General features: G+C 31.0%; 2 protein-coding genes across 2 annotated transcripts in view; both read left to right on the top strand.

Moving 5' to 3' along the window:
- LOC111619996 (zinc finger C2HC domain-containing protein 1A-like) overlaps nucleotides 1–7356 on the top strand; it is a 34034-nt gene extending 26678 nt beyond the window's left edge. The window contains exons 6-10 of the mRNA XM_023361840.1: nucleotides 5550–5737; nucleotides 5842–5952; nucleotides 6029–6184; nucleotides 6284–6391; nucleotides 6903–7356. Coding sequence (XP_023217608.1) covers nucleotides 5550–5737; nucleotides 5842–5952; nucleotides 6029–6184; nucleotides 6284–6391; nucleotides 6903–7221 — 882 coding nt within the window. The 3' untranslated portion in view covers nucleotides 7222–7356. The remainder of the gene's footprint in view (nucleotides 1–5549; nucleotides 5738–5841; nucleotides 5953–6028; nucleotides 6185–6283; nucleotides 6392–6902) is intronic.
- A 3051-nt stretch (nucleotides 7357–10407) lies between these two features.
- Nucleotides 10408–14890, top strand: LOC111620231 (sialin-like). Its single transcript, XM_023362134.1, has 10 exons — nucleotides 10408–10983; nucleotides 12477–12670; nucleotides 12736–12966; nucleotides 13029–13212; nucleotides 13299–13429; nucleotides 13516–13665; nucleotides 13739–13871; nucleotides 13948–14103; nucleotides 14195–14280; nucleotides 14513–14890. The coding sequence occupies exons 1-10, from the start codon at nucleotides 10872–10874 to the stop codon at nucleotides 14711–14713; spliced, it is 1578 nt and encodes a 525-aa protein (XP_023217902.1). The 5' UTR covers nucleotides 10408–10871; the 3' UTR covers nucleotides 14714–14890.
- The last annotated feature ends 207 nt before the right edge of the window (nucleotides 14891–15097 follow it).

Genomic DNA, 15097 nt, shown 5'->3' with positions numbered 1-15097 from the left:
ACCCCCTTATAACACTGTTGATAATTCCGTTTTATATGAATTCCATGTTGTACGAGTCGCTTAGATTTTACAAATACGTGTGCCGGGCTGTGAACGGCTCATGTATTTATAAAATCTAAGTGACTCGTACAACATGGAATTCATATAAAACGGAATTATCAAAAGTGTTATAGGGGGGTCGACTGGTATATTGTAATGCCAAGTAAAAACATTCTTGTGGCAGTTTAATTTTATTTACAGTACATACAAGTCAAACAACAGCTTAAGATCTGAAAGGATGAGACCCTTTTTATTATTTACTGAAAGGGAAAGACCTCTTTTATGCTATGTTAGCATATATCAATATTAGAATGAATCAAAAATCAATTAACCGAGATGGATTTTTAAAACTATATCTCAGTTAACTAACTTTTGGAAACTTAATTTTTTATATATGTTAGAAATGGAAGAAAATCCATAAGTATTTCTGTTAAAATATTAAATAATAATAATAATATAATCTATGCTTTATCAGACATTAAATTTATTATAAAACGTATTTAAATAGTTTCTTGTCATCATCTACTAAATTCACTTTTATGGAAATAATAGGTGAATGTCGTTAGCCGAATTCAATTAACTGATTCAGCATAAAGGGAATCGTGAATTACTTCCGTAATTCATGAGAATTGATACGTGAATTGGTATGTAAATTCGAACGTGATCGACAGAATTCATCGTATTGTATAATGAAGAAATGCATTCGTCACTCCAAGCGATTTAGCATCACTTTTAATAAACCCCATTTTCCCCCATAAAATCATTATTTGACGGAGGGAAAAGCCTCGTGTTTTATACCTTAGAACCGCAAAAAATCTAAACCCGACCCTGTCTAAAACTAAATTCTATGCAGAAATTCATCAACCTATATTCAATTTATGTAGTTTATATGGTGAAGAAGAAATAAAGATTGAAGAAAATACGGATAACTTCATAATAATCAAGGGGTTGTTCCGGTAAATGTAATCTTATTCCCATTTGCATAATTTCTTTGCTAGTAAACATGTCTTTCTCTTTCGTTTTCCACGGATATTTATAATTGACAAGAAAATTGCTTTTCTAAGAAATCGAATGAAGAAAAAATACAAAAAAAAAAATTGAATTTTTCGTCGGCTTGTGTCATAAAAAAAATTGAATAAATAAAATTTAAACATGCACTAAATATTTTTGCTTTTAAATGCGACAAATTAGCATAAGAGCACGAGAGACGAGTGTAAGAGAGGATGTAGAGCAGCTGACATTAATCCATTCTTTATATAAGGAATTGGCAGTTTTATTTGAAATTGTGCATTTTATATTATAAACTCGTTTATTCGGATCCGGATACAAGCACGGCCATGTTTTATTTTATTTATTTTTTATTACATATAAGTTTAACACCAGATGTTTACCGTTATATTAAATTGAGGCACTTGTATCAGTGGCGACACCTGCACTCGAGAGACGTAACCATACAATATTTCGCTGTGTGATCTTTTCTTATAAATAAATGTTACGTATTATCTTTATTAGTTATAGTAGCGCCTTATAGCTTCATAAGACCCAGGCAAATTTGAAAAAAAAAATTAGGGGCCCCATGTACAGTACAGTGTTGACTCTTCAAAAGGGGAGTTTTCGGAGAATATTTCCTTATAAAAGATTGGTTTAGGGTCCATGGTTTCTGCCCTTTATGCTTATAGGATAACACGTTACTGTTGAGTAATAAGAGTATTCTCAGTAGTTCAAATTTTCGTTTATTGGATCCGAATTGTAACTAATTGTGAATATATTTTAAAACTCTTTCCGTCTTATAGGCACCAATTGAGCCTCTTTAGCAAACCCATTACGGGTTAAGCCAGGCCCACAATGGGACGACCGGGTGATGAGAAACGGGACATATCTAGGACGGACAATACACAAAATTCCCGGGTTTACTGCCGGAATTCGATCCCGGATCCACACAACCAACACACGCAGATGCTTTTACTCTCTCGACTATCTGGCCGCGAATACATATTACACTTACATACTGACAACGCCTTGTTTCTATGTATGGATTTATATAAGTGGTGATATATTGTGCAAAGGTATTCTTTTTATTAAAAAAAAAAAAAAGTTGGCATCATGCTGGCTGTCGGTCGCACTTCTTTGGCAGTGGAAAGACACGAGCTTCCATTTCATGCTTGGTTTCTGGATCGAGATGATAACACCACCATCAGTTGTGGCTGTACGATCCAGAAATGCTCTTCTGAATATAGATTGAAATGCATATCTTTTGATAAATGAGATTTTTCTCCGCGACAATGTGCGACTTAATGTCGCAAAATCCAGCTCGACACCCAAGAAGCTTAAACGGAGGGCTTAGCCATCTGCCACGCAGTCCCGATTTGTCACAGTGCCATTTCACTTTCGATTCTCTCAAAAAGGCAAAGAAAAGCGTTTCATAACGAACACGAATCTCACAAATCTCCTTCCATGAAGCCGAAATTAAAAAAAAAAAAAAAAGATAAGGTGGAATTGTAGTTTTGGTATGCTTTAATTCACAAATAATCAGTGCAATATGACAAACTTTGGTCCATTTTCATGACTTTCCCCAATATTCAGAAATCAAATCTTAACTCTTCGTTCTTCAATAAGCGATTGATAATTTGCAAACGCCATCTCTGAAAAACGTTTAGTGCTAATTTCAATTATCTCATAAGCTATCGCTCTACCGTCGGTTCTAGCGAAGATCTCATTTGTCATCATAATAAATGACTGAGAATTTTATCAATGAAACGAACTTAAATAACACGCACTTTACCGAAATATCATTTATAATTGAAAACGGGAGTATAAGGCCTGAACATTGCGTCATCATCCCAAGTATTAAGAGCTTATAATAAAGAAAAATCCAATTTTCAACGTATAAGAATAGCGATTGGTTTTCTTATAACGTTATTGAATCGATATTTTCATTTCGTTAGAGACTCATCAGTGCCCGAGCGGATAAAACTACTCAACATTGGTTGTGGGTTCACGCCCGATCAACTGAGGCTACGTGTAATTTCCCGGGTTTTTTCTTTTCATTTCTAACATCTAGTTTCTCAAAATCCTCCCGAGACGAACTCCGTTGGCAGTTGTTATCTGTTGCACTACCATATCCCATCTAACCATTACGTTATCTCAATGATTTCAAGTCACATAAGATACCGAGTTCACGAATTAGCTTTTAGATCATACCACCAAACTCAACAATTTTACAGAAAATACACACGTAATAAATTAAATAGTATGGAAAATCATAAAAGCTCCCTGTATTGAAATCAACCCGAAGTATACCTAGAAAAAATTAAGGAATCATTTGAGTGAATTGTATTTGAAAGTAATACTTTTAAAACCTTGTCCCCTGCCTACTAAGAGGACCTCTTTCCCTTCATACTCACGGGGTTGGCCGGTACCCGAAATATTCGGAACAAACCACCCATGAAAGATTCTTGAGAGTTCTCTGCCAGGACTCGAAACTAAATCCCTATACCTGTAGTGGCGACAGACAAGTAACACTAGAACATAGAACAAATTTACAAATATAGTATTAAAAATTAATTTAAAGCACTATTTTTGTTTAAGATTTTCTTAGAAGACATTAAATACCATCAATGACTTGTAGGATCGTGACGACCCACTTAACTGGGATAAGAGGTGAGTAGCTATATTCGAACTCGGATCTCACAGTAGTTTCGTTTCGTGAAGTAAATTACATGCTGTGTAATTATTTCGTGTCATAGGAAGAATCAAAATACTGTAATTCAACATAAACTCCAGTAATCTAATCGTTCATAAGAGTGGGATCCTTTATAATTATTAACGCTATATTTTCCATTGTATGTTTGTTTATCCGGAAGTACGACAGACAAAACATTTACTTGATTTATTTTTTTTTATTCTTTTTTATCTTTTCACAAAATTAAGCTAGAGTATCGACTATAAAAATCTAAGACGACTCATTACAGGCAATTATCTACAAAGCATTTTCGCACCGGTGGACATAAAAAAAAATGAGGAAGAAATAAAATGAAAAGGTAGGTAGGTCGACACACGATTTTCTCTCGCATTTTTCTTTAAAATTGGTCAAACGATCGAACAGATAGATAGATAGAGAGAGAGATAGGTTGAATTTCCACAAATTCTGACCCCCAAACAATACTTCTAGCGGCTATTTTACGGCGAGATTACGCGTTATAAATTAAATTAATTTGGCCCTTTCCCGCTTTCTACCGCTAGTATACATAAACACTGAGTATACCGGCAGTTTATATATATATATATATATATATATATTTATTTATTTATATATATCAAAACTTGTATATTTATATAGTCATAATTTTATTCTATTTCGGTGGTTTCCTCTATTTCTTTCTTCTATCCGTTCCTGGAACTTTATGGGACAACCGTTATTGCCTTTGGATAGAATTAGCCATTCCATGAACAGGAGGAGAACAATAGGAGGTAGGGTGACTAAGTGAAAAACAACAGACTAGTTGGTCAGTTTTTGGACTGGAGACCGAAGGGGTTAGACGCATCATTAAGAAGGTCAAAGGGAGATCTAAATGAGAGGATCGTGAGGACAAAGACCATTAAGAAAGTAGGTACGAAAGGAGATCTGTACTAGGAAGGATCTGGAAGGCTCAAAACTTTTTTTGAACCTTAGAGAGGATTGCATAGTTTGGTACGGGAAGAAGGATTGTACTTAGGCATTGAATTGGGAAGAGAATTCAGAAATCAAGAACCCTGCGGTCAGCAAAGGAATCGGTGAGATGGCAAGTACAATAACCTCCAAAAGAACTCTTACCCAAAGAGCATACCGGCACAGACAAAAGAACAAAATCCTGGGTGACTGTAGACTTCCATTCTTCCTCATTCCTCATTTTCATATCCCTATTTCTCTCTTTAGGTTAAGTTAATTTTAAGGTAGTTTAAGAGTTAGTTAAGTAAGATTTTATGTATGTGGTTAGGCTAAGAAAATTGTTACGCGACTATTCTGCGGCAAAGTTATATTCCCAAATTGTATGAAAACCCAATAAAGAAAAAAATCCCAGCATGATGCACCTCAAATTTTGTAAAGTTTTACAAGAACAGTTGGAATTCTTTAGAACCTAATCCATTCATCATGAATAAAGAAAGGATTGTGTAACTTAAGAAGTTATCGTGTGCCTTTCCTTTTGTTTGTACATTTCCTTCGCGGGCAACATCACATAATGAACTACCACACAAGTTACATGCATAAATTAACATTTGATCAAACATCATTAAATATTAAAAAGAAATACTAACTTTACAATACTTAGAAATTACATCATATTTCCAAATTATTATGCTTATCAGTTAAGCACAAAACATTGAATTTTATATTGTAGACATTTTGAATTCATCAAAAGAAAAGTATTATAAATTCAAATATTTTAAAAGTTTTTAGTTAATTTATCACTTATAAGTGAGATTTTATTTATGCACAATGTAAAATATATATAATCTTTTTTAAATTTCAGTACAAAGCACCTCTTCCTGGAAAGAAAGGAACAGATAAATCATCTTCCAAGAGTGCCTTTAGAAGAAAAACTGCATCAAATGAAGAGCAAGTAATATCAGAAAATATAGTTAATAAAGCAAAATCGAGGGAGGTAGATTCGAATCGTAATTATATGAAATCAGGAAAACAAACAGGAAGGGTTTCTAGGTAGTTTTTTTTTTATTATACTTTTTAGTGTCTTATTACAGATTTTTTTTTATTAAATAATATCAAATATGTTGTGTATTTAATTTTAAAAAATTTTTCTATAGTGAACGTTATGACATAAAGAGTCGTGAAAGTACGGGCAGTCAAAATAGTATTGGGTCACAATCACAAGTTGTCAAATTTAAGGACAAATTTCCAAATCGTAATATTAAGAAGTCAGTGGCAAATTTTTATGATTGTCATTCTAAATTACATTTAGAGTATAATTTATTTTTCAATTAAAATGTTTAGATCTCCAGAATCCGATGATGGGTATTCCTCTTTGAGTCATGTTTCGTCACATTTGCAAGATATACTTCATTCTAAAGGAATTGATAATCGCTCTCCAAGAACTGTACCTGGAGTCAGAACAGGGGGATTAGATTCTACTGGAAATTGGGGACAAAGGTGAATAAGTAAAGTTTTGAATACTTTTCTATATTTCACAACTCAGAGAAATTGTTTTGTTTTTAAATTTAAAAAAATTCATGAGCCTTTTCCTTTTAGTCATAATGGTGATGTTATAAATGAAGAAGAATATGGCGTTCTCCAGAGGTTAGTTGATCTAAATAGTTCCATTGCTTCAACAAATGTATATGGAGATTTAAACAACAGGTAATTTAAATGTATTTCAAAATTCAGACTTATTCTATAAATTTATTAAATTTGGTCAAAATAAATAAATAAATTTGATTATTATTTTATAACATTTCCATTTATTAAAATTTATTATATGAAAATTGCATGTTATAAGTTTAATTTTTATATATCTTGTAAATAATCTTTGAATAATATGTCAAATAATATCTTTTGTCATGCATATAATTTAAATTGTATTCTACTTAGCTATATCTTTGTTATTACAAAGTCCATAATTTATTTCAAAGAATGAATAGTTACATAATGGATTATGATTGACTTGATTTATTATGCAAAATCTGATTCTACCAAGAGAGTTTTCATCTGTCAGAAAAGTTTATGATTTCTATATTCCAACTCATAAAACAGATGAAAACATTTTTCTCTGATTTAAATGACATTAGTTTTACAATAGTGATAAAATGCAAACTCGACATAGTTTATTGTATCGTAAAATAATATTTATCGTACAAACTTTCTTTTTCAGTTGGAATAAATTAATGTTTCCGTCCAATTCCAATCTGCCCGAAGTCTCAAGTTGCGATGGTCCTACTCAGGGATGGCCCAGCAGATCTTGTTGGGGTAGCAACAGCAATACACCTCTCAGTTCCAGTAGTAGTATCAGTTCATTGAGCACCGGAACCTCCGGAAGCAGGGGTGGGTCCTCAGAAAACATCCTGCCACTGTTCTGTTCACACTGCGGGAGCAAATACCCAGTAGCTGCCGCAAAGTACTGTTGCGAATGTGGCGCCAAGAGAAAAGGATTTGGAAATACAGCTTTAAAGAGTGAATTAATAGGATGTTAATGTTTGTACCCACTCCACAAGGACAAAATAATATCGCTAAAATGTACTAAATGACTTGCATTGATTAGTGTTTATATATATTATTGTGTTATATCAATCACAAAAAGTTTATGTAATAAATATTGCTTCTCTGATCAATATTCTTGTAACAGTTAAATAAAACCATTCATTCTAAAAAGATGCACNCAATATTCTTGTACATATCATCACAAATATTTATTTAAATCTTGATAAAGTTCCTTTCTACATCTTCTATAATAGGAGATAATAAGTATATTTATATATTAATCAGTTAATAAATTGCTATTTTAAGCATAATGTGCCAAAAGTTGCTTGGATTATTTCCAAATTCATGTGGTCCATCATAGAATCTATTTTTTCTGTATTTAATGAATACGTATTTTTTAACAAACAAAAAATACAGGTAATATATTTGCCTATGCTGTTAACTCACACAATATTATTTAGTAGTAATAAATATTTAAAATAAGTTAAAGCTTGCTTAAGTAATTGTTTGATATAAATCTTTTTAAATTTTAAAAATTAGGAATGTTGGAATCTTAAATAAATTTAATTATTGTAATGTAAAATAATAAAATATTGTTCTTTTAAATCTGATTTTATTAATGATGATCCTGAATATAGTTTTAAAAATTTAATTGTTTTAATCTCTAGATTTTATTTTCCTGCTGATTTTATTACAGGTAAACAATTATTTATTCATTTAAAATAATAAAATTTCAATTAAATCATTTATCATAATGCATTTATTAGCCATTGTCAGTAATGACATTCACCTATGAAAGAGCGAGTTCATTGATCACAATTAATACATATGTAATATATGTATTACTATCGGGTGTCCTATCAATAATGTGCCTTCAATAAAATTTAAGGTTTCCTGAATATAACTAATGGCCTTCCAGGTTTCTGGCAGGTCATCAGTAAAAAATAAAAGACATTGGGTGATCACGTTAATCATTTTTCCAGGTGTCATCCAGTGTGAACGACCTAGGTTACAGAAAAGCTTCCGTTTACTATCATGAAAATAGAATCGACGGTTCATCAGCATGGAACCAGTCTCATCTCTTGACATATTATCTCTCATGATGAAATTTGCAAAAAGTTCTTTGAACCTATATTAAAATTCCAGAGTTAATTAAGTAATCAAACTTATTTTTTCTTCTAACCATATTTTGAATATTAATTACAATTAAAAGTATTCCAATAAATGTTTTCAAGATGGGAAATATTATAAATTGTGATAAAGCTTTTGACACATCAGATGTTCTCTACTTTTAATTACAATAGAATTAACATAAATATTCTGATAAAAGATAATTAACTTGTCTCTCCAACAGGATTAACATAAGAATATTATTAAGGCAAAGCTATGCGGTTACAGAATGATAAACAATTCAGTTTTTATCCAATTTAAATATTTTTTCCAGGTTTTTAAAAATAATTTTCTTTAATTGGATTGTAAAGAAAATATAATTCATTTTTTTTAATTATCAAACTATCCTGTTGGAAACAAAAACAAATTAAAGGTATTTAAATTCTATTGTTTTTGTTAATTGGTCTAAACAAAAGGATTTTTTTTCTACCTAATTAGAATGAAAGAAACAAACAGTTTTCTCACATGTATGAAAGAAACAGATTTCTTTACTTGATTAATTTGAAATAAACATGTTTTCCAATTATATAAAAAAAGCAAAAATTTCTTTTTTTTTTATTGTTTTTTATATTTTAAGGTTTATTTGAAGATGATTTTATAAAGAAGATGAATTGAAACAAATATTAATTCCTTATTTAAAAACAAATAAAACAAATTTAGAATAAGAAGTTTGAAAGGATACATTTTATTTTTAAATAAGTTAATATTTATTTATTACTTTGTAGTTTATTTATGTTTAAAATTTAGATATTTTATTTATTAATATTTATTTTAACTTACAGACATGTGTTTAGATGAACTAAACAAGGAAGAATTTCAGAAATCTCAAACCTCTATTCAAAAAAGCTAATTATTAAAAAACAGAATTTTCTTATAAAAGTTTACACTAATTAATTAATTTATTAAAAAAATCTTCTGATTATAAAAATATTTTATTAATATCAACAAAACTAGCAATATGTACAAAGATGTATTTTCTTACCAAGTCTGGAACCATAATCAATTGTATTCCCAAAGTATTTTATATATCTACAGGAAGAAACTACACCTTCGTATAATATAATACCAACATGACTCAAAGAGGTGGTTCGAAATTAACAATATTAATTAAGAATCTCTTGAATAAATCAGCAAAATTTCCAAAAATATACAAGAAAAATTTCATTTCTAATCCATCATTCTTTTATTCTTTAAGAATTATAAATCTTAATCTGAACAAGTAGACTTGTTGATCTAAATCATGTTACTATTTTAATATTTGTTTCCAAGCTTTAAAAAAATTACTATTAATACAGGTTAAAGTTTTAATTAACCTTAACCTTTATTCAGATAAAAATTTTATTGAACTTTTAAGTCATGTAATTAAAACTCACAATAATGTTTTTAACTGAATAATATTTGTTTCAGAATGTAAATAAAAATCAAAACAAGTTTAAAGAAGTATTAAACTTATATATCTTCTATTGGATCTACTGTTTATAGTCTCAAAAACTTTTACAAATTCAACAGGAAAATTATATGTATAAATAAAACTTTAATTTGATTGAATTTAAAATTTAAATTCCATGAATTCCACATCTTCCAGATATTTCTATACATTCATTTCAATAGAAGTATAACCTAAAGATGAGATTTAATTAACATTGTATAAAATATATAAAATTTTCTTGTTGAATTTTTAACAACAGACTAATGCCTTTTTACAGTTGGCTATTTCCTTATTACTTAATTAACAAAATTTAAAAGGATATTCTACCAAAAACATCCAGTAGATTTTGATGGAAAATTCCATAAATAAACTGTTACCAAACCTATAAATAAGTCCACATTTGATACTAATACTAAACAAACAGATCTCATTCATTGATATGAAATTAGAGAATTTCTAAATAAATATTTTTATACTTTTAATTATTATCTTAAATTTTACTTCTTGAAGATTTTCTCTCCAATTTACTAAATAAAACTACATTTAATTACTAACATACAGTTGTTAAATGGGGGGGGAAACTAAAGCTCATTTTGGTTTCTAAACTTGTCGATTTTTTTTCTTAATAATGCCACAAATTTCATACATAATCATATATTAATTTGCCTTTAACAAATTAAAAATTTCTAGTATTTTTACCAAAGTATCAGCTTATAAGTTACATATAGAACTTTTGTAAACTTAATAATCAATATTGTAACATAATAAAAATGATTTTGACTATCGAAATTTTTCGACGAAATCGTAAATTTACAATTCTGCTCGACCTTGGACCTCTCACGTGACGTAATTAATCTAGATATATCGTAAATACTCTCATCATTATCAAGACTTGTACGTAACAGTCACGATGCACTAACAAATGTTTATCTAGGGGTATAAATCAAACCGGGATGGATAACATAAAAGGGAAATCTTTGTCTTCTTTAGATCACAATTTTCGTACGTATCTTTGGTTCCTCGAGTGCCAAAAGCACACTACTGATGAGGAGGAGGACTCTTTCCAGCAATAAAGGAATGGACATTAAATTAGAAAAGAAATTAACTAATTACGATTACAACCAGCCTAGCGATGAATTGGATTATAAAGAAAGAGGTATCCAATTTTCTTTGGTTTTATTTATTTATCGTTTTAATTAATTTTCAAAAAAAAAATGTTTCCTGTTTTTGGAAGTTAAAATTTGCATTTTATATATAATATTTCATATGCTATTCACGCTCGCAAAAGCAGAACTTAACCTACTTTTGACAGTTTTACACTTGAGATGATCGGTTTAAAAATAGATTTAATTTACTCGAAAACGTTAAAAAGAATTCATTTGCGCAGCTTTAAAACCTTTTTTTTACAGTTTTAACGGTGAAATTTTCGTTTTATAAATTACCCGGATTTCTACTGACTCTATTGCCAATTATATTAAACCATAAATTATTAATGTATGCAATTATTTATATTAATACATACACATCAGTAGTCATTTACGTTAACTGACACATTAATATATTCTAGCGATTTTTTATAAATAATACAATAATAATACAAATATTTATGAAATTTACTTTGAAAAATAAAGGAAAAAAAATGAAGTTTTAAAATAATTTTTTTTTCAAAATGTAAATTAATTTTGTAATTTTTTATGCTTGAAGAAGCAAACTTATTTGCTAAAGTAACGTGCTTTTTCAGATATTTGTTGCAGCGTATTTCTTTGCCTTATTTAAAATATTAATAAAAACTTCTCTTTCATCTCTACACTTAGAGTGTGCGAAGAATGCCCTAAGGCCTCTTTTTATTATATAGGCGTATAATCACAAAATTTAATATCCTAACTAAGTAGACTACTGGACCAAGTTCTAATATCGATAAATATAAATTGTATTTAGCGTGTGCGAGGTCCTTAAAAGCAGGAGGCCCTAAACAAAAGCTTGGATTATGTACACTCGAAACTTTCAATGCTTGAACTGGAACGACTTTTGTATTATTTTACACAAAAACTATAAATTAGTTATAAAAAAAAACTTCGCACGTGACGTTAGAAATTTAGTTTTTAGATTTATTTAATCGAATTATTGTTTAATTTTCTAAAATATCTGCAGGACAATAAATGAAGTAAAGCTTAAAATATAATTATAATACATCCTAAACAATTACTCTTGTGTATCAAAATGGAAAACAAAGAATAGTTTTGATCGGGCGGAACGAAATACTTTTTTATTTATTTATTATTTTGTGTTTTTTCGATCGATTTTTCTGTTTCTAAACCTGTCACAGAACGTGTTTTAGAATCGAGAACAGAATTGGCATCTCGCTTGTGGAGCGATGGATCGAATCACTTGATCGATTATGCTGATTAATCGCGCTTGATTGATCATTATATCATTCGTTAATGAGATCGATACCATGCGCAAATTACTAGTTTTATTCGAACGTGCCTTTGTAAAAACGGAATTTTTTAACACATATTTCATGATTTTATAATCGGTACCGATGGAAGAGTCTGGATCATGCAAAATGCACGCGTATCTCGGTAAGGGTATACTTTATTTTATTTTATTTTAATTATTTTTTTAATACTGGAATTACTATCTTTTTAGACTGGATTCCTGCTCGTTACGTGCTCACCCTTCTTACTTTCTTTGGTCTGGGTTTGCAGTATACGCAGAGAGTCTGCTTGAATCTGACCATAGTTGCTATGGTCAATAGCACCGCCATAGAAGCCAACGAAAACGACACTACCGACGACGAATGCCCCATACACTTCTCAAATACTACAACGGTCCATTATGAGGTAAGAAAATGGCGATAAAAATCACCAAAACTTTAACGATATTCATAAATTCTTTGAATTTTTAGGGGAAATTTCTATGGAGTCCTTCCATACAAGGTGTGATTTTGGGAGCTTTTTATTACGGTTACATCTGCACTCCCTTGCTAGGAGGAAGGCTATCGGAAATCGTAGGAGCTAAATGGCTTTTGGGCACGGGTATTTTATGCACCTCCATCTTGACTCTAGTAACTCCTTTAGTGGCTCATTGGGGGATCGTCGCTATGGTCATAGTCAGAGTTTTGATAGGATTAGGACAGGTAAGAGTATCCCTATCTTCCTTTTCCATAGTAAGTCTTTAGTAAACGGTTGCTGTTTTTAGGGAGTTAATTCCGCTTCCATGTACGCCATGTTCTCGCGATGGGCACCACCGGAAGAGAGGAGCAGAATGCTATCTATATGTACCATTGGTCAGCACGTTGGAACCATCGTAACTATGTCTCTCACGGGCTTCTTATGCGAATACGGTTTTGCCGGTGGTTGGCCATCGGCTTTTTACGTTTATGGTAAGATATTAGAGTGTATTTAGACAAAAATAAAATAAAATTACGTTTATTTTTATGATTCTGAAGTATAAATTAAATTTTTTTAGGAATATGTGGATGTTTATGGTTCATGTTTTGGGCCACTCTAGTGCATAATTCACCAGAAGATCACCCGAGAATATCCAAAAAGGAGTTAATGTATATACAACAAAATCTTCCACAGTTTTCGCAGAAAAAGGTAAAAATAATCTTCTAGAAAAAAACTGATTGTTAAAATCGCCCGATTTAAATTGTAAACATGCGTTTAATTTACGTTTCGAGCAGAGTAGACCCATTCCTTGGAAGAACATCTTTAAATCTAAAGCGGTATGGGCTGTAACAATTGCTAAATTTTCTGGAACGTGGGGATTTACATCATTATTAACTAAATTACCGGCATATTTAGCCGACGTACTCCACTTTCCTATGCAGAAGGTGAGTGATATTAAAATTTATGACAATACTAATTATGCTTTTATAATTAATTGTATGCATTAAACATTTCTAGAACGGTTTCACGAATTCGCTAGTTTACGTAGCCGAAATATTGTGCATGTTAGTTTCTGGTTACACAGCAGATGCGCTTAGGAAGAGGAACAATTTAAGCACTACATGTATAAGGAAGATGTTCGAATCCGTTGGTTAGTATACTAATAAAGTACAGTACATCTAGAAACACTTCAACCTTCGTAAATTTATTATTTATGAATTTTGTAGCTCTTTTGGGTCCCGCATTCTGTCTGATCGCGGTACCTATCATGGGTTGCGACAGTTCTTCCGTGGTAGTGCTTTTGGTTCTATCTATGGGTCTTTACGGAATGGTAGGAGGAGGAGATATACCAGTTTTCGTCGATATCGCACCCGAATTTGCGGGTATGAATCGTATTTTTTTAAAATTTTAATAAAATTACATTTTTACTTTTTTTTAAAAGGTAATTTTTAAAGCTAAAATTTGAATTTTTAGGGACGATTTTCGGTTTGGCTAACGGTCTGGCTGGTGCTACGGGTTTTCTAACACCTTTAGTTGCTGGAATATTCCTCGATTCCGACGTAAGTATCTATGAAACTCTGTATGTGTAGAATGTTAGTTACGTATCGGTCACGTCACACAGACGTAAAAGTGAATTATTACGCAATAATATTCACGTCATAGAAGAATAGAGATTCATCACTTTACGACGCATGAACTTACGTCACAGTCGAGTAAAACAAAGTTTTATTTATTGTGTGATGTAATGTTTCTGCATATGACGTAACTAAACTAATTATTTTTTCTAAACAGCATGGTGGTATTCAACAATGGAGCAAAGTCTTCTACAGTTCGGCAGCGATATATGTCATCGGAGCCGCCATATTTGTTATCATAGGGTCGGCAGAACCCGAATCTTGGGCCGTATCGGAACCACCCGCCCAAATTAAAGTACCATCGGCAACAGATAAGAAGAATTTGGAAAAAGTCGACGTGGAAATTGCCGTCAAATAATTGTTATCGGCCTTTATTTTTATTTTTAAAAAACGACGAAAAGTTTTGGACGGGTATTTATGAAGCGTTAATGCTGTTTGTGTACATAACGTGTGTAAGGTTAGTATTTTATATCGTGTACTTTTTTAAAGAAATCGTCGTTTATAAACATGAATGATGATTAAATTTCTACCTAAATGTTTTAGAAGTGATTTCTTATTTTTATATATTTAAATGGATATTTTTAAGCGTACATTTTAGTCTTTAGCCACTTAATTATTTTAAATCGTCCCCCTTCGAGTCTTCGGTCCATCACCATGGGTTCGATTTGATGGCAATGGGTCATAGTTTGGTAATGGACGCATCGAATCAAACTATTCACGAAAATATCCGAGGACCCGACAT

The sequence above is a fragment of the Centruroides sculpturatus genome, unplaced genomic scaffold (assembly GCF_000671375.1).
Source record: "Centruroides sculpturatus isolate CEXI.00-Female unplaced genomic scaffold, Cexi_2.0 scaffold117, whole genome shotgun sequence".
In the NCBI taxonomy this organism is placed as follows: Eukaryota; Metazoa; Arthropoda; class Arachnida; order Scorpiones; family Buthidae; genus Centruroides; species Centruroides sculpturatus.
Note: the sequence above shows the minus strand (reverse complement) of the source record. Positions and strands in the feature narration are given on the sequence as shown.

Coding starts and splice junctions, on each gene's coding strand:
- LOC111620231 (XM_023362134.1), top strand. CDS start 10,872: ATGAGGAGGAGGACTCTTTCCAGCAATAAAGGAATGGACATTAAATTA. Junction 10,984..12,476: donor ATTGGATTATAAAGAAAGAG/GTATCCAATTTT, acceptor CTATCTTTTTAG/ACTGGATTCCTGCTCGTTAC. Junction 12,671..12,735: donor CTACAACGGTCCATTATGAG/GTAAGAAAATGG, acceptor TTGAATTTTTAG/GGGAAATTTCTATGGAGTCC.